Here is a 20,447-nt window from a genome sequence, read left to right as displayed (position 1 = left end):
GAATATTAGATTTGGAGCACAGGTTTGGGATCAGTACTGACATTGCATTTAATTTACAACGACCTTTTCCAATAAAAGCTTTAATACAACTATAGTAAAAGTTTTCTGCCAGCTCTTTGCAACTTTCAGTAATTCAAAGGATTATAGGGTTATCTTGGAAACTAGTGTGTGTGTGTGAAGTGTGTGTGTGTGTGTGTGTGTGAGAGAGAGAGAGAGAGAGAGAGAACACTTTTCAGCAGAAGGGCACGCTGCCTATAAAAATTGGGAAATCCCCCACCTTGGAATTTTTATAAGAAGAGCTAGAAAGGGAATTTCTGGGGATACTTGTGTGATCATCTTAGTGCACTGAGTATCCCACAGTTGTCTCTTATTTGTTTCGTTTCTAACTAAACCAAGAATATTGATGCAGTGACATCAGTAGTAATAATAATAATATTAACAACAACAACAACAACAACAACAGGCAGGGACCTACTATCCTCTTATTTTGTTCCATGCTGAAAACCTCTTTGTTTTTCCAAGCATTTTTGGAGAGTTGTTGGTCGTTGTTGGTCATTTGTCCCATATTTTATAGCTTCAGGATGCTTTAATATATTGTATACCACCTCAATATTTTTTTATGAGTTGAAAGTTTACAAATATCTTTATAATTAATCAATACTGGTAGGGTAGGGAAAGGTATCAAACTTAAGGCTGCTGGTTGAACTAGCTATCTGACAAGAGTCCCTTTCAGCAAATTCCATGCTGCACTCAGTAGGCTAAAATGTAAGATGTAATTAGAAGCATTGTGAATTTTGCAAAGTGGGGTGAATGGGGGACAGGAGAGAGTCCGTTATGGTAAAAGGACTGTGGGGTGAACACAGCTAAACCTTGCCTCTCCCCTCACTGCTGGGCTTCAGGCATTGTTCTTCACAGCGTGGCTCACTGCTCTCAAATGAGCTAGAAGAAAATTGCTTAAAGCAAAGGAATACAGCAGCATGTTAAGGCGTGGCTGATTTTTACTCCTCTCTGTACAGGTGTAACCTATACAGGTATACAGCTGACACCTTGTACAAAATAGACTCCTCTTCACACTTTAGATGCATATATGCATGAAGAAATAGCATGAATAATTATGCCTGGCTTCGGTATCATGGCTTAGGTTTAGTTGACCTTGGTTCTCCAAGGTGTTGTGGCTGAACAATGGTATGCTTTGTGCTACGAACGTTACTTGAATGCTGCTGCTCAGGCACACACACACACTTTATGAGTGCACAAACATTTCCCCAGCACCACTGAATTCTGCCTACAAGCAGCATCATTCAGCTTCACACATACAGCAAATGTCTGCCAGTGAAGCACTAGCTGATTTTTTTCCTAGTGAAAGCTCTAAGACTCATAAATATTTGATTAAGACTATAACAAATTGGCTTAACATGGGGGGGGGGGACTCAATGTGATGGGGACTCATCTGGTAGATGGGCCATGCGTAGATAGAGACCATCTGGGGTTTGAACTTTCTACCTGACCCGTGGCCGGATAGTGTTTGTTGTCCTAATTGTTTAATTAGCAAGATCTATGCTTCAAAGGAGAAGGAATACTAAAAAAGGAAAGCAAAAGAAAAGGCAAGCTCTAATGTGAGAGACCTTTCCCATGTGTTTTATTCTTTCTTTTTTTTACTTCCAAGAACTAAACAAGCAACCTATCATGGGATGTAAATGAACTGGATCCAGGACTTGATTATACCAAGTCTTTCCAAGCCATTGAGATGCATTGGTTCGGAATACCCATCACCAGCAAATTCCCCTGATATCAAACTCACTCAGCAGAAAAATAATGGCTTGAGCAAATATTTGTACAATCTAATACCAAGAGGAAAATTCTGGGTAATTTATTACAGTTAGAAAAAAAATTGTCAGCACAACTAGAATTGAGAAAATACCAAGCACTATTTGTGTTTAAATTGGCAATTCATGTAATTTAAAGAAGGCTTGTTTTATATAAACAGATTGGCCTTCAGAATATTGTTTAATAATATAGTCAGACAAGCTGTCAATATGGTCCCAAGGTCTGCTTAGGTTAATATGATTTACGGTCTAGAGGGGGAAACTGCCAGAGAATACTGGTTTGTTGACATATTAACTTTGAAGCTCTATGACAATCAGGGAAACTGTTAGCAGTTGCTTGGAGGTTGCCAAACCATCAGTTTTAAGAGTGGAAATACATTCCATTTTTTTAAAAAAAATTATCAACTACAGTGGACACAACCCACAGCGTCCGCAACCCGCAGCATCGCGTCTGTGCACACGCGGGGTGCGATTTAGCGTTTCTGCGTATGCGCCAAAACCTGGAAGTAACCCATTCCGGTACTTCTGGGTTCGGCGTGGTGAGCAACCCGAAATCGCGCAACCCGAAGCGTGTGTAACCCTAGGTATGACTGTATAAATAAGAGGGGAACAATTTATGACTTCTGCCTGAGCCTGAGTACAGTAACAAAGGCGAGCTTAGCACCTGCACATAATAACATACAAATATACATAAGGCATCCATTCAGACAGCATTATATTTTTAAACATATCACCATGCTCTACATATGCAGCGTTAGAATACCAGAGTAGTGTCACCTGAGCCATAGATCCCTGGTGGGTTGATACCAATTATGAGTCTCGGGGACTTCACCGGTCTTGAAAGATCTACACTGGCTCCCAGTACATTTCTGAGCACAATTCAAAGTGTTGGTGCTGACCTTTAAAGCCCTAAACGGCCTTGGTCCAGTATACCTGAAGGAGCGTCTCCACCTCCATCGTTCTGCCCAGACACTGAGGTCCAGCGCCGAGGGCCTTCTGGCGGTTCCCTCATTGCGAGAAGCCAAGTTACAGGGAACCAGGCAGAGGGCCTTCTCAGTAGTGGCACCCTGTGGAACGCCCTCCCACCAGATGTCAAAGAGAAAAACAACTACCAGACTCTTAGAAGACATCTGAAAGCAGCCCTGTTTAGGGAAGCTCTTAATGTTTAACAGACTACTGTATTTTAATCTTTTGTTGGAAGCTGCCCAGAGTGGCTGGGGAAACCCAGCCAGATCCGTGGGGTATAAATAATAAATTATTATTATTAATATTATTATGAAGAGCTCCATGGACTACTGGTCCATTTTCAAGAAAAATTTGGAATGCTTCCTCCCACATCAACATGCCGTTATACTAACATGAAAGGCTGCCCCAGTTTCCCCTGTCATCTGAGGTAAGATGGGTAACAGGCAACTGGGGAGATGACTTTCTCAGTTTTGTTGCCCTACCTCTGGAACAACCTCCCAATGTAGTTTCAACTAGCACCAATGTTTATATATTTCTGGCACCAATATAACTTGGTTGTTGTTATGTACTCTTTAACTTCAAACCCCAACAATTAAAAAAAAAAAATTCAACCATTTTATTTCTGGTAAAACTATTATTATCTTTTAAGGGATTTATCTGAGCGAATTTTAGGAAAGGTGAACAATGCTCTAAATGCAAACTTAGGTGTCTGCACCTCTCTGACAGCATTTCTGCAACAATCCAACTGTGTTTACTCAGAAGTAAGTATCTCTGAGTTCAGTGGAACTAATTCCCAGAAAACAAGACTGTATCCTAAGCTCCCCAGAGAAACTGAACCAGACGTGTCATATTAGAACAGTCTTTTCTGCATATTTATGGAAATGCTATTTCTTTAGATGAAGAAGAGGATCCTTGTAAGAGCATGAAGATACTGATACGCTATAAAAGAATACTACTCATTGCCACTATATAACAGCATAAAATAAACTATTTCAGGATACAGCAGTATTAAGGTGCATGAATTTTAAACTGGAAGATTACAGTGTAATTAACTCAAGCCTATATTTAATTCAGAAGTTCATAGCACAAAAATTCTTAAAGAGTATAATAGTAACATTTCTAGCACAAACACCAAACCAAGCAATAGTAGACCTGACACTTTCTAATTCTACACAGGCAAGCAATTGTAAAGCACTTAAAACATTATTATACAATTTGAATAATTTTCCTTCAGGTTATTCAATAGTAAAAACAACTTTCTTGTAAAAATCTTGGTATGCCAGTCTGTTAAACATAGAGGTTGTTATGTACAATTGTATTCTGATTGCATGTTGTGTGTGTGTAATATCTGATCCTACTGGATTAAAAATGCCTATAATGTCTATAAAGCATGGCAGAAGAACTAATCTCTGAAAAGTATATTGTACAAAATCTCTTACACTTTATTTTTATATTATTATATAAAAATAAAGTGTAAGAGATTATGCACAATATGCTTTTCAGAAATTATTTTTATATTATTATATAATATAAAAATATAGACACCCATATACTCACCAGATATTAAAAAACCAATTTACTCAAGAATGCCGCCTGATCAAGAAGTCTAAAAATATGGATTTGCAACACTTGAATTTCATCTTCATAAATTCTACTGCTTTTGATTGAATCAAAGATATTTTGCAAGATCTATAATTTATCACTGTAAACTATAATGGAGATCCATAACAAAATATTTTTAAAGTTATGACTTCCTATATCTGATTAAGTACATGCTCAAAAACATAGCAGCAGCATACAGTGACACCAGCAAGTCAGTTCCAGTCTTTTATCAAGACAAGTGCCCCTGACACACATATTTTGGAGGAACTGAAGGAGTTACAAAGCAGCAGCTGCTGCTGCTGCTGCTGCATGATGGAACATATAACTATCCTGTGCTGTAAACAGTAGACTGAATATTAACTCACCAAATTTCATCAAAATAACTCTTGTGTCTCAAGTAAACAGTTCTATCAGTCCAGTGATACCAGTGCTTCTGCCTCAAGAAGCTCTTTGCAAACGTGTTGTGTAAATAAATAATAGAACTGTTTCTGTAACTTCTCTAGCCAGACTAGATTGGGTTTCTCATGTCTAGGGTTTCACGGCATACTGCCAGTTCTCTGTTCCATGAAAGTGCAGAACTTCAGCATAGCTTAAGACCAAAGGCTAGTGGTGTTGACTAAAAGTTCAGCTGATAAAAAACGCATGAATCTAGTTCAGTGAAATGTAAACATGTTTGCATCCCTTTTTGAGAATAAAGCCATGTTCAGTAAATTTTGCTCTTCAGTTCAACTCAGTTTGAGCATGATCTAGCTAGAGTTAAACACTTCTGAACATTTTGTTTTCAGTAAGAGAATATTGAAACATGTGTAATACAATGGTAAAAATAAATGGGGGAAGCAAATGTGTCAGTTTGGCTAAATTATGTCATTCATTTTTAGGAAGTGAAACTGATGCAAGACATTTATTTTCATATTAGTCTTTTGAAGACGTTTTAGTATTCTAGTTTTAACTTGTCCAACTCCACTGAAAGTTGTATGTTTCCATCTGTCTCTAAAGAATTCCTTCCCCACCTACAAATCTTTACTTTCCCCTCTGTGTCTTGGAGGGGAACAGAACAGTCCAGCAATGCCCCATATATGAGGATGTCCTCCTCATATACTCCAAAAAAGCTGATGCTATTGTAGGCTGCATCAACTGAAGTATAGTGTCCAAATTAAGGGAAGTAACAGTACTGCTCTAGTTTGCCTTGGTCAGCCCACACTTGGAGTACTGTGTCCTGTTCTGGGAACCACGATTTAAGAAGGATATGGACAAGCTGGGTGCTATCATAATGATTAAGGCCTTAAATGATAATTTTAGGTTATATTTTAGTGATTAAGTTTTAATTTATATATTTTTTAACGGTTGCTATATCTGTATTGTCCCTGTTATACCTAATTGCAAATTCAGATGTATCCCTATTGTGTTTTATGACTTCCTTGATATTGTATGTGGGCTGGAACTGGTCTGTGACTGAAATAATAAATTCACTCGTTGACAAGCTATGACATGTACAGAGGAGTGCAAACAAGATGATCAAAGGGTCTGAAAACCAAGCCTTATGAGGAATGGTTGAAGGAGTTGGGTATGCTTAGCCAGGAAGAGAGAGGAAATATGATAGCCATCTTCAAATATCTGAGGGGCTGTCACATGGAAGAAGTAGCAGGAAGTAGAACCCGGACCAATGGACTGAAGTTACAAGAAAGGAGATTCCAACTAAACACCAGGAAGAACTTTTTAACAGCAAGAGCTGTTTAACAGTGGAACAGACTCCCTCAGAAGGTGGTGGACTCTCCTTCCTTGGAGGTTTTCTAAGCAGAGGTTGGGTGGCCATCTGCCACGGAATGCTTTAGTTGAGATTGCATTGCAGGGGGTTGGACTAGATGACCCTAGGGGTTCCTTCCAATTCTACAATTCTATGAAGGGGATGGCCACCCCATCTCAAAGATGTTCCTGAGGCATTATACACTCTGCATTCATTCATTCATAACTGATAAAGCAAGGGGTCAGTAGCAATACAACTCCCTCAATGAATCAAGAGAGCATTGCATTGGGTTGTAGAGTCCATTTGTAATTCAAAAGCTAACTATTTGTGTCCTTGTCCTGGCAGTTTATGTTACTCTGCTTTTGTACTCATATGGTTGTGAAACCATGGATATCTCAGGGATATCTTTGGCATGCTTTTGGAAACCACTGTGAAACCTCTCCGATTTAGCAAAGGCATAGTGTTTTTATTGAACCCTGGGCTCAAGCATGTACAGAGTATCGAGTGAATTGTAGAAGCCATTATGGGATGACTTCATTCCACTGTCTGCCAAAATGCCACAGAGCAGAACTGGTCACTTTCTCCTATCCCTAGTTGTAGAGCCACTTCCTTAAAAAAGAGAAAAGAAAAAGAAAAATCACTAAAGTTTTGCCTTCATGCTGTTCTTAGGTGACACAACTAACACCTAGTACTACTATTAAACATACTGGTGTACTGTTTGTATCCAAACAAAATATTTTGCCACAAATGCAGTATAATGACTATAAAGGAAGGACCCTAAAACAAAATGGAAAAATTTAGCAGAGGAGAAAAAACACCCCATGACAACTCACATATTGAAGGAACAAATGTTTTACTTTTTCCAGATGTGTGGATCACTGAAAGCAAACCATTGACTCTTTTCTTCCATCCCTGGCAAATGGAACTTTAAGATGCAAGCATAAAGCTATGTATTACTCTCTTGTAAACCCTGCAATTTATTCCCTGTGGGTTGTGGATTTGCTGACTCAGACTGTTCCAGTCTGCTTTTATAACCACTAAACCAAATCTTGGGAATATACTACTTCAAGCCATGCTATTAAAAACATTGGTAATTCAATACCTAATTTATTTTATTCCCGCCCTTGTGCGGCGTATGTTATTATGTTTTTGTACTTGTATAGCTGTGCAGCTATGGATTTGCCCAGCACAGTAAGGGCATACAATACACCTATTGTGCAGTTCACCTAATGGTAAGTGAACGGTAAGACTCCCTTTCATTACAACAAAGCTGGGTAGCAACCATTAAAACGAAGTATTAATATTTGCACCGATTTATGTAGTCCTGCTTTTCATTTGTACTGAGTTTTCATTATTTTGTGCATGTTGGCAACCAGAATAATCACAACCCTGTGACTGAAGTTCACCCACTACTGGATACAAAATCCAGACCTCCTTTTGAGTAAATCTGCAAGCCCAGAGCTTCTGCATACCCAGGGCTTCACCAATGGTGAAGAATGTAGACTGCTGATGGGGGCAGATGGCCATAAGCATGGGACACCTCTGCTAACACATCTGAACTGGCTGCCCATATGCTAGCAGGCCAGGTCCATGGCTCTTGTGTTGAATGAATTGGGTCCAATATACTGTTATACAATGGGGGGGGACCCTAGAAATTAATAAATGATAGGGTTTTTATTGATTGGAATATAGATGAAAGTACAAGCTGCGGAAATGCACTAGGCAAGGAATTCCTGGGCCTATGCAAAATGACCTGGCCAAGCTATGGCCATTAAGAAACAATACAGGGCCATTGAGAACTATTGCCAATGCATGTGAACTATTCTTCTCCTGGCCACGGGGTGTGAACAGAGACTGGAGTTTAGAAGGTTGCCAGGGTAACTGGGTGTGAGGTGACAGGAAAAGAGTTTTTAGCAGGGTGTTCTGGCAAGAAGAAGGAAGAGGAAAGACTGGAATACATCTTGGGCTGGCTGGGTGCACTCTTGAAAGGACCATGCTGTAAGATCTGGTCTCCCTCCATGCACAATGAAGGTGTAAATAGGTGAATAAACCATATTTCTTAAAGCTACGATAGCCTCTGCCATGTCTCAGTTCTCCAAAGGAACACAGACCCTGGGTGATTGCCTGGAACCCCATGGACTCTTGCTACCACTTGGCAGAGAGAGGGGGAGGCACCCAACTTTTGTTGACAATACCTTAAGGAACACCTGAACCTTTATATCCCAACTTGATCACTGAGATCATTCGGGGAAACATTGTTAGTTGTGCTCTGACTGGCCTCAACTAGCGGTCAAGCATTTAGTGTTGCTGGTCTCATTCTGTGGAACACTCTACCAGCAGAGATTTGGTAGGGATCCCTACTTTTGACTTTCAGATATCATTCTAATGCCACCAAGCCTATGCAGCTGTTTAAAACATTCTTGGTTAGTCTTTCACTTTAATGATTATTTGCAATGCTTTTAATGGTGTTGTATAATAAATAATGTATAATAAGTATAATAAATAAACAAACAATAATCCACATTTTTCTAACCTCTTCATTGCATTAGTGAAAGGTACTCTACTTTGGAGGGACACGGGTGGCGCTGTGGGTTAGACCACAGAGCCTAGGACTTGCCGATCAGAAGGTCGGCGGTTTGAATCCCCACGACGGGGTGAGCTCCTGTTGCTTGGTCCCTGCTCCTGCCAACCTAGCAGTTCGAAAGCACATCAAAGTGCAAGTAGATAAATAGGTACCGCTCCAGCGGGAAGGTAAACGGCGTTTCTGTGCACTGCTCTGGTTCGCCAGAAGGGCTTAGTCATGCTGGCCACATGACCCGGAAGCTGTACACCGGCTCCCTCGGCCAATAAAGCGAGATGAGCGCCGCAATCCCAGAGTCGGCCATGACTGGACCTAATGGTCAGGGGTCCCTTTACCTTTATATTTACTCTACTTTGGACTATCTTCTAACATTAGCTTGTAGATAATATGGCTGCTCACTTCATGATCTGGGCCCAGATAGGAAGAAGCATCTATCTCCAATACTAAATTAGCTAGAGAGGTTGCTGACTGGTTTCTAGGCCCAGTTACAATTGCCGATTTGACTGATGTGGTTTAAGTCTAGTATTTCTCGGATGGTGACCATTGCCAAGGGCTGTTAAATGAATAAGCGAGCTCATTTCAAAATTCATAAACCACTCTACATTAAGAGAATACCTGGATGGTGCACAAAAGTAGAATGTCAAATATAATACAGATGTCAAAATAATATTAACATATTAAAACCAGAAGAATTAAAAACTTTGGAAACAACAGAGGTATTTGGAAAGGCTTGGGATAAAAGCAAAATATTTAGCAAACAGTAAAAACATGATCAATAGATGCACGTTCTTTTAAGGTGCTAGGTGGTGTTCTAGCAGTGCAATGCTTGCCTATAGGGCTATACCCACAAAAACTGTAATATGGATTGTAAGATTTATCTCGTAGTGATGTTGCTGGGTACGAAGATGATGAGAACCCAGAAAATTGTTGGCAAATCTGACTAATGCAATCATCTGAGATGCTCAATATACTCAGTGTTTGGGTCTATGTGTGTTTGTTTTTGTCTTTCATGCAACACACTTTTTGCATACAAGCATTTACCTTTTGAGGATACATCTTGAGGGTTACTTTCTAATGTCTTTAAGGTCAGGATGAATATTCATAAGATAAGAGAAACCACTTCTATATAAATTAACACCAGGAAGTCACTTTTCTAGTGCCCCTCATCTGACCCCAAACCATTATTTGCATTTTGTGAAGAAGCTCAAGTAATCAATCCTACTTTCTATAATGAGTATCTCTTTGTCATCATATGGACCCCCCTCGGGACCCACTGCTTCCTCAGAGTTTTTACTCTTAAGATTTTAGAAAGAAAAATCTATGTTAAATGCCACGTTCCATTAAAAACAACAACAGAACTGGTTGTTGGAAGTTCATGCAGAAATCCAGACTAGACTGTTCCTTTTAGCACAGTGAATAATCACATAGTGTGAAATACTGTGATTATTTAGATTACGCATTTCCTTGAACACAAAACACCCCATTCAAAATATACAGCTCAGCCACATAAAGAAGTCATAGCATGAGAGGAATAAGGAAGGAACCCTCTAAGTCACTGCAAGTAAACACTATTAACTTGCTTAATGGTGCCACTCCCCAAATAAGTTTCACTAGAGCCTGCAGTATCAGAGCTTGGAAAAACATTCAGCACACCAAATACGAATTGTCCAAATATGAGCTGACCAGCTTGTTGTACAGTCTGTCCTTGTACTGAAACAGAGGGTCCTTTAAACATATAGGATATACAAGTAAGGCTGAGAATACAACAGAAGGGCACATTTAGATCCAGCAATTCCTTTTGCTGTTTTTAGTTGTATCGTTCAAAGTTCACTCACAACATCTGTGACTCAAAAGAAGCAAAAGTAAATGCAGAAATATTCATAAAGACTTTTTTTTATAGCCCCTAACATTCAACTCTACGCAAAAGAATTTTGCAAAGTAGCAAACGCATTTTGGGATTACAATGTCGGTTGAAATCAAGCAGTTAGAAAAGATAAATATTCTTCATAAATCAGCACTTGCCATTATGAAAGACCTCTATAGTTGTCAGAAGACATCAGAAACATAGCTAAGGGCAAACTGCTAACAGCCTAAGCCCATGGGGGCAGGCACACAAGTTTCAAAAGGTACCTGATTGTCCTGACTGAAATGCAGTATTTCCACATCAGATTCCACATTGCGCTGCCATCTCCCTTCATGACCTCCTCTGCAGTGTTGGAAAAAACACACTTATTCTGAAGAATCCAGCGTAGTACATTTAGAAGGTGCAGAGCAAAAGTTAGCCAAGTTTCAGGAGACAGCTAGGCTCTGATTCATGAACTCAAAATGATTCCTCCAAGCTCCACTGACTTGAACTGAGCAATTCACAGAGGGAAGCCAGCTTTCCCATCAGAGGTCTCAAATTACTGCTTTCTTTACAATCTACAAGAATTGTTTACATTATTCACTAACTAGGATCATTCAGGGCTGCTTGGAAAGTAACATGTCACTGTTTCGGATGATCAAGTTAAAAAAATTACAGTAAGAGAGCAGATAGCCTTTACTGCTTTTAAAAACTCTTGTCTGCAGGGATTCAAAACAGCATTTGCTAGGACAGTACGCTTACAAAATGCACTTAAATCATACAGTGTAGTCTGTATGAACAGCCAGCAGTTGGATTTTTAAAAACTTGTCTAGCGCCAAAAGAAGTAATGAGTCATTTTCCAATGCTGGGCATGAACACACACTGTAGGAATGAATATCTAAACCTCTTATTATATATAATGTATCAGTCAGCTAGGACACTCAGTTATACTTCAGTAGCTGAAATGTAAATGTTTTAGTGAAACAGTAATAAGCTGTATGAGGGTCACACCTTGTATGGAAGTTAGTTGATTTTATATTGCTACGCAGCTAAAGATACTGATAATATACCACTAATAAATTTTCCATAGTTACTGTATGCAGGTTAAGCATTACTTTTTGCTCACCACACATCTGGAATAAAATGATATCCATCTTTTGATTTGCTGTGCTGATGGGAATAATTTAACCTTGATGGATCCTTTTGCTAAGGCCATCACCAGTGGACATAAATCCTTCTCCGTAAGCCATTGGACATAAATCCTTCTCCGTAAGCCATCCCTGCTCTGCATCTTTTTCCTAACAGGGCAACAGGCCACCAGTTATTAGTTTAGGGGCATGGAATTAATTTAATTCATACATCTGGGTTGGCATTGCTGCAATCTTCTTCCTGCCCAACTCCTGATGCTGGAGCCAGGCTCAAGGAAAACTGGAATGCAGTGATAAAGTAAAGGAAGAGGTGCTGAGTTGCAGGTGTAAACTCAGGTTATAAATGATTTAAAATGAACAAACTACATGCTATGTTAAATTTGTAATCTGTAGCTTTGTGTCTGTGTGCTTTTTACTATAATAAAATCCAGGACAATCGAGATCAGGACCACAGTGTACAGGGTGGGTAGATGCTAAATCTTTTCCCTCCCACTGCATTGCCCCCCCCCAACCTCTACCCTTCCTAACTCACTAAGTGACAAAAGAGGGAAAGGACCCATTGGTGCCAGTGGAAGCCTTTCCCCCCATCTTTTACTATATGGCATTGGGGCTGTCTCTGTTTCTCTTTCTCTTGATTTCAGCATTCTGCATGGATGGGAGGGGTTAAACTTCTCCATGTGCTCTTGATCTGGATTGGCCCTCCAGTGTAAACACACACACATACACACACACAACCACATAGAGCATCATACTAGGTATTTAATGTAATATGTAGTTTGATCTCAAGAAAACCAAATGTAAAGCACAAGAAATTAACATGTTTATTTTGCTGTGACTACAGTGGAAATTGGAATGGAGAACTTTAAAAACATAGTTAAAATGAACATAAAGTTTTGCAGCATGAGTGAAATCAAAGATGGGGAGTATCTCTTTTTTGAGTGGCTTTTGACTCATCATCAGCATACTTGGTTTAACTTATGAAAAATGAAAGTGACCAGTATCACAGTTTATTTGAGAGCACAGAATGTGCTATGGAAATTAGGAATCTGAATTTAGACATCTTTAGAATAGACCCATTGAAATCAATTGGACATAACTTCTCAAAAATGTTTGCACAGGATTTTCCTAAGTCTGCCATCTTGAAATGGGTTTTAACAGATGAATGCATTTTCTAGTATGTAAACTTTAAATTGCAAACAAACAAACAAACAAACAAACAAACAAACAAACAAACTGTCTTAGAATTAGCTTGAAGGTGTGGTGTGTGTGGGTGTGTTAAGGCTGGGAAATCATTGTATAGGGCCCCAAGTATAATTATATTAAGAATGTTATAAATATAAATTGGAATAAAAGTTGTCTTCACAATAAACAAGTTAATATAAAAAGCCTCCCTCAATCTATAGGGCTTTGTTTAGCAGATAAACAAAACAAGGATTAAAAGGATAAAAGCATCATTGTTCTGCAAGTGGCCTGCATTGGTCTTTTTGTTTCCCAGCGCTGCAGTATTCAAATACTTATCTTAGTCTCTTTCATTCATAAAAATCTCGCTAGGTCTTCTGCCTTGCTTTACTGGTAAACAATACCATGAACTCAATGTGAAGCTAGGAGACTTGACAAGAACTACAAATTTCAGCTTCCCTGATGGAAGAAGCAATGTTGCGCACTTCATTTCCACTAATGAGACTTTGTGCGTCTCCAGTCCTGGATATCTTCTCCTTCTTTGACAATCACTCGTAGCCGAGTAAGATTGTCTTCCATGAACACTTAAATAGCTGTCCAACTCCCCACCTGAAAATTCATGTCTCATCCAATACAGTTTCACTGAACATTGGATTGTCATTTGTATGAAGAACCTGCTCACTTGAGGGTATCAGAATGCCTCCTTTTAAACAGAATCCTTGAATTCTCTTGACTGCCTTACCTCCACCACTATAATATAAAGTTATAGAGATGTATCTAATACTAGGCCTAGTAGGCCCATTGAAATGAACAGCTATGACTGACATAGGTTTAGTAATTTCAATGGGTCTACTTTAGCATTGGTTGGGCTACAACCCACATTCGGGTTTTGAAGCGTCTAATCTGCAGAAGTCTGGCCTCCACATGCCTTATGCTTACTTTCACCTCTTGGGTTCCATTTATGTAGGATGGTGAAAACTGAAGCAGACAATAAAGGACTCCAATAGCATCTATTCCAAACTGAATGAATGCTCAACAAAAATAGAGTGAAAGACAAAGTGTGGTTCCTTCCCCCTTTCCTAATATTAGAACTCGGGGTCATCCAATGAAATTGATTAGCAGTAACTTCAGAACAGAAAAAGAAAGTAATTTATTTATTTGGTGTGACAGCAGCCCTTGTCTTAGGTAGCTTTAAAGGGGGATTAACCCTATCAATTGCTATTAGGCATGAGAGCTAAAGGAACCTGAAGATGCAGAGGCATCACTAGTTTCTGTGTGGGAGATGGAGGCAAAGGTGTGGTTGTTGGCTTCATGCCCTGGTTACAAGTTTCTAAGAAGCATCTGATGGCCATTGTTGAAAACAGGACACTTCCGTGGATGGACCCTGAGTCTGATCCAGGAGGGCTTTTCTTACAGTCTATGGCCTCCACCTAAACAAGTGCCTTACATCTGAGGGACACTTACCCTAACAATCAAGAAAAACAACTACATTTTCAGCTTTATCTGCTCAACAATACACCATGTGCCCTAACACCTGAATATTGTAACTTCCTTGCTCATCTATAATGTCTGGCTCTTTAAATAGATTTGAGAGGGAGAGCACCCAATGTTGCTTCTTTGCCCCACTAGCCGTTAAAACTGTTTTTTATTTCCCTCGGTGAAATTTACCGTAATTAGCTCTGCACCTCCGACCATATGCTGATGATATATAGTATTTAAGAATAAGAATGTAGGAAGAGCATTGCTGTATTAGAGCAAAGGACCATGTTGTCCAGCATTCTGTTCCCACAGTGGCCAAGCAGATGCCTAAGGGAAATACACAGCAGAACACACTGACAATAGCCCTCTCCTGTTGTTTGCCCTCCAGGAGCTGGTATTCAAGTGGCACAGTGCCTCCAGTGCCCAATGGTAGCAAGAGCCATCATAACCAGTAGCCTTGAATGTGAGCTCTCAGGAAACCTGTGGGTGAAAACAGGATTCTGGACTTGATAAATCTTGGTCTGCACTAGCCATAATTTATTTTATGGAACAATGGGGTAGACTTTCATAATATGGTGCCCTGAGCTAGGACAAAATTTGGCGACCTCCCCCTCTCGCCTTCTGTTCTGTGCATGTTCCCAAGTATGCTACATCATAGTTTTAAGTTCCCTTGGCTCAGTGCCCTGTGGGGAGGAACTGGTCTCATTCCCAGAATACCTGCGCTGGGAGCAAAATCAAAATAATGATAGTGATGATGATGATGATCAGCTTATAGACTCTGATGATTAAGTATATAAATGCTGTTGAAATGAACAAAATCTCCTCTCAGTTTGTGAATTCCAGCAACAAGAAGTAAAAAAAACAAACCCAGGTGCATATTACCAATACCTTTAGCAACTTCCTGTATATAGCACTCCCTCTTGCACACTTAACCACATAGTTGAAGGGAGAATGTCTGATTTTACACTCACTGTTGCCCTTCGCTTTGGCTGCTTTTCTGATATATGGTATCTGTAAGCATCATACTAGAAAGTGACAGAAATTGCAACTTAGTACTTGCCCTTGGGGACCAAAAATGCGCTGTGCAAATCCACCTGAAAGGAAGGCATACACTGTGATAATATGAATAAGAATTAAACACAGATCTCTTCAGATACTAGTTTCCCAAGGCAAAATATATTACCAGGAAAGGTGCCATGAGAGTAAAACATGATATTCTAAATTCCTAGAGAATCCACAATAAGTAGCAGTTCTTTCCAACTTCAGACCACATGTGTTAGGACTGCAAGCATATGAAGTGCCTTTTATCATAGGACAGACAGTGGTGTTTTTCCATTTACATAACCTGAGAGCTAAGCAAAGGGTCACAAATGCAAGGACTGCATGTACTAACTGTTTTGCATGGAAAGATGCTGAAAGCTTTTACATTATTTATGCATTTGCTCCGTGCGTGTCATTTGGAAGTTTGCTTTGGTTGGCTGTCTCCCATCATTTTATTATGAAGCAGACTCTCTGCAGAATGCACAGCACATGCTGTAAAAATTATATGGAATGAGAGTGTATGCTGGAGAGGAGGGAAAGGAGGATATACACACTCAGCTGCTTTGCAGTTGCAGCAAATTTCTCCAACACTAGCTTCTTTGGAGAGCTGTACTGCAGGCACTGTGACTCACAGGCCAGCTCTGGGTGAAGTCACTGTCAAATGAAAGCAAAGCATTTGTTCTTAGCAACAACTACAATCGTGAACTCTACATACAAGTTCAGAACAGGTCTCTCTATTCATCCTTCCCCCCTTTGATTTCCAGCTTACTGCTATTGTCTTCCTCATGATATGCAGGGTCTTCAAGGAGCAGGACTTATTTATGAGGCAATATAGATAGTGGTCCAGCTGATATCCAATCCTAAGCATACTTACTTGGAAGCAAGTCCCATTAAACTCAGTGGGATTTACTTCCTGGTATATGTTACAGGCCACCCCAATCCCTGCCAAGCCGGGCACAGGCACGGGATTCCAGGTGTCTTGGCCTTCAGCCAGGGTCTGTGGTTCTTTGGAGAACTAAAGACATGACAGAGGTAGTTGTGGCTTTAAAAAATATGATTTATTCACAAATTTACACCTGAATCTAGATGGAGGGAGTCCAGATCCTACCACATGGTCATCTCAAGAGGGGCTTGTTCTCCACAGCGGTGGAGTCCAAGGCATCTCTCTCAACCTGCCTTCAGCCAGCCTGCCAAAATGGTTCTGGGCTTTTCTCAGCTATCCCAATCCTCCTGCCAAAGGTCCCAAACTCTTCCTGTGACATCACACCCAGTTACCTTGGCCACCTTCCAAATCCCCCGTCTCTGTTCTCACTTCAGAGCAGGAGGGAAGGACAGTTCTCTTGCACTGCCAATGGCCCTGTATTGTTTCTTAATGGTCCTAAGCTTGGACAGAGGTCCTTTTGAACAGGCTAGCCCAGGAATTCCTTTGCAGCTTGTATTTCTCCCTTCATATACCAAATAGTCAAAATTGTAGTACTTAATGATTTCAAGGGTTTCGCCCCTTCTCCCAGCAACCATTAACAGTATGCACAGGACTAGGCTACAAGATGAGGGACATGAGGGGCGCTGTGGGTTAGACCACAGAGCCTAGGACTTGCCGATCAGAAGGTCGGTGGTTCAAATCCCCGTGACGGGGTGAGCTTCCGTTGCTTGGTCCCTGCTCCTGCCAACCTAGCAGTTCGAAAGCACATCAAAGTGCAAGTAGATAAATAGGTACCGCTCCGGCGGGAAGGTAAACGGCGTTTCCGTGTGCTGCTCTGGTTCGCCAGAAGCGGCTTAGTCATGCTGGCCACATGACCCGGAAGCTGTACGCCGGCTCCCTCAGCCAATAAAGCGACATGAGCGCCGCAACCCCAGAGTCGGTCACAACTAGACCTAATGGTCCAGGGTCCCTTTACCTAGGCTGCAAGATAGGAGGAAACTGGCCTCTATCTCAAGGACTATAAATACACATAATAGCTCAAATTGCATTAATTCTTTTTCCTGCCTACTGTTCCCCCCTCCAAACAAATGTATAAGCAATTCTTCTTACTTCATTATTACATAGTATGAATGATGTCCAACAGCTTTTATTTCTTCGAAGAAGCTATGTAAAAGCAACTTATTTTAATATTAATGTTGCCTTTTATCTCCAAACTGATGAAACTGAAGTTCTAAGCACCTTGTACAGTCCTCTCAGAAACAGAAGAACAAAAAAAAAAAAAGGCAGAGTAAGATTTAGAATAGGCAGACATGCTTCAGTAATGCACAAATTAGGGGTTCAGAAGCGGATTCATTTCCCTGCATGTGCAAGCCCCCTTCTCAAAAGTAAAGTAATGTGAGGACAGGAAGGATTAGGCAATTTTGACCATAGAAGCTGTCACTTCTGAAACCACTGGTGTTCCAAAAAACCCTTATGACTGACAATGTAATATAACTGTATCCTATCACTATACTGAAAGTACAAACCATGTACTCTAGTTAAAACTGATTAATCTCATAATGCCACTGCCTGCCACTGATACAACAAAACAGGGGCCTAAACAAAAGCGAAAACAGATGACCATAATGACACACATGATCTACAACATCTGTGCCTTCCTTTCAAATTGCATGTAAATTAAGGCTAATGACTCCCTTAGTGGCCTCTATTGTGCAAATACAGTGTAAACATGATGAAGGTAGACAGGAAAGTAATATAGGCCTTAAGGGTCTTGGACAAGAATATTGGGAGAGAAACAGCTCCTAAGTGTCTGAGTGGCCCAATTTGAATATGCATTAAGGCTAAAGCTTGAACAAGCACCAGAGCAAGGGGAGGAGCTCAAGGGGGCAACAGGGAGGATGTGACCTAGTCTTATTTTACCCAGCTTGTTAACTGACACTAAGCCAGATTTCTCCAGTTTGGATATTATGGGGAAATTTGGTTTAATGCAAGCCAGGATCTTTACAGGAATCTGGCAAACAATGGGAGGAGATAAGGGGCCAGGCAGAATAGCTCAGTCCCAATGCCTGTTCTGGGTTTCATAAAGCATCGTTTGTGAACCTTCAGACCATTGTCCACGTTTCGTCAGCATTCTGGTTAACATAATCCATTCAACATACAAAAATGCAATGAAGCACTCAGTTTAAGGATGGAATGCATACTGCGTGTTCCATGGAGAAGTTGTAGAGAACAATGAGAGTGGTCCCACTGTCTGTAGAATGCTAAGTGCCTAGACAGTTGTCCATGATGTTATAAGTCTCCACACACCAGTACCATATTCCTGGCATATTTGTTGGGTGGGGTGTGGACTTTAACACAATGACACAATTCCCCATAGCAACTACTTCTATGTTACAACTGGATTGTTGCCACGTAGAGGTCCTTTTCAGCAACATCCCTGTGAGAATGATTTTCTCCAGATATTACTTCTGACCAAGTGTGAAGGATTGCAGCAACTGACCTTCGAAGAATGTTAGTGATTCAGTGTTTACCATTGCTGGGAACTGATTTTTTTTTATCACCTTTGACTTTACTTTTTATATAGTGTTAATAGCAACATTTCTCACTTGCTGCATTATAGAAACAGAACACTTGACTTAGTCATTCTTTGCATAACCTGCCGTAATGTCATATGATTGTATAACAGATTGTCACAGATTAAATGGACACTTGAACCTTTGAAAGCATGGGGGAAATGAAGAGGCTACATCTGAATTACAGTACAGATTTGGGCTATACATACTGAAATACCCATGGACTTGACAGAAAGACTCTCTTGTGGCCATGAACAGGATCTGAGTTGCCCTACAACAAAGAACTCCAGCTACTAGAGATAACATGCATTGCATTTTTTAATATGTATTTACAATATTTTAATATGTATTTACAATATACACAGTACATGAGCTGTTGTCCTGGATTGACAAGACAGACATTCCTGATTCCTGCATATTAATTATTATGATTATAATTATTTGTATACTGTCCTTCACCCATAGATTTCAGGGTGGTCCCCAACATAAAAATACAAAAAACACAAATTACAGGCAGGGAGCAAGTCCCCCAGACTCACAGCAGAGGTGGTCTCACGTTTTTCATTCCTCAGAAACGACAAGGCCTAGGGGGTCACCCAAGGCCATTTTGTACCTTACAATAATTTCTTTATGCATGTTATTCTGAAAATAAACTAGATTTTACTGCAGCAGTAGCAATATCATTGCACCTATAAAAGACGGTGCTACAGTTTTTGTCTTGAAAGTATGTAAAATAGTTTGATTCAAGAAACAGATTAAATGTTTATGCAATATTTCAGAGCACCATTGCCAGTTATATCCTTTTCAACCTCAGGTCTCTCACATTGTTCAAGGAGTGGGTGTATGATACTGGATGCAGAGTGTCTTGACTGTCTTGTGTTATTTTTAATAGCTTGGAAACCAGTGATTACATTTTTCTTTTAGCTGCATTTGCAAAATCCTTTCTCCCTTTATGTAGCTTTAGCATGAAAGAATGATAAAAATCTGAATGGCACGGTCTAACGTCTACACACAGAACACCTGCTGAACAAAGTATTAATCAAATTCAGATTTATATTTCAGGTCTTGTAAAACACGCTCATTCTTGCACATCCACCCACACCTTCACACTTTCTCCACATGCCCACACTTTTCTTATTGGCCTTCTGGCATTTTCCCAAGAACATTAAGAACAAGACATAAACCTCTAATGAAGAAGAACTAGAAACTGGGTAGTATATTTTTACATTCATCATGCATTATGTGCAATCCTGTTTTCACACACCTTTTTGTCACTTTTAAGGCAGCAAAAAATGTTTTCTTTAAATATCTTCTGAATGTCCTGTGTGACCCATTTAAAAACAGTCACAGCTTTGAATGCCTTTATTTATTTATTGCATGTATACTCTTGTATGTAAATCCAGACTTTCCCAGTTGCAGGGTAAACTCTAAATATAGATAGCTAAGGAGGTATTTGTAAGGGAATAAATTAGAATTTATTCCAGTTAATATGAAATAGTACTAATTAGGCATGTGTTAGCAGGGTTGAAAAATGTGTTCTATA

General features: G+C 40.0%; 1 protein-coding gene across 18 annotated transcripts in view; it reads right to left on the bottom strand.

Moving 5' to 3' along the window:
- Positions 1-20,447, bottom strand: part of IQSEC1 (IQ motif and Sec7 domain ArfGEF 1) — a 311,515-nt gene that overhangs the window by 127,900 nt on the left and 163,168 nt on the right. Inside the window, exon 1 of one of the 18 annotated variants that reach the window (XM_083602941.1) lies at positions 10,850-11,029. The exons of 16 other annotated variants lie outside the window; for them this stretch is intronic. In XM_083602941.1, the coding sequence (XP_083459067.1) occupies positions 10,850-10,917 (68 nt within the window). In that variant the 5' untranslated portion in view covers positions 10,918-11,029. Of the gene's footprint in view, positions 1-4,759; positions 4,824-10,849; positions 11,030-20,447 lie in introns of those variants that run through there. One more of the 18 variants, XM_083602935.1, reaches the window with a different exon arrangement.

Source organism: Podarcis filfolensis (assembly GCF_964270895.1).
Source record: "Podarcis filfolensis genome assembly, chromosome: 2".
In the NCBI taxonomy this organism is placed as follows: Eukaryota; Metazoa; Chordata; class Lepidosauria; order Squamata; family Lacertidae; genus Podarcis; species Podarcis filfolensis.
This window is presented reverse-complemented; position numbering and strand designations above follow the sequence as displayed.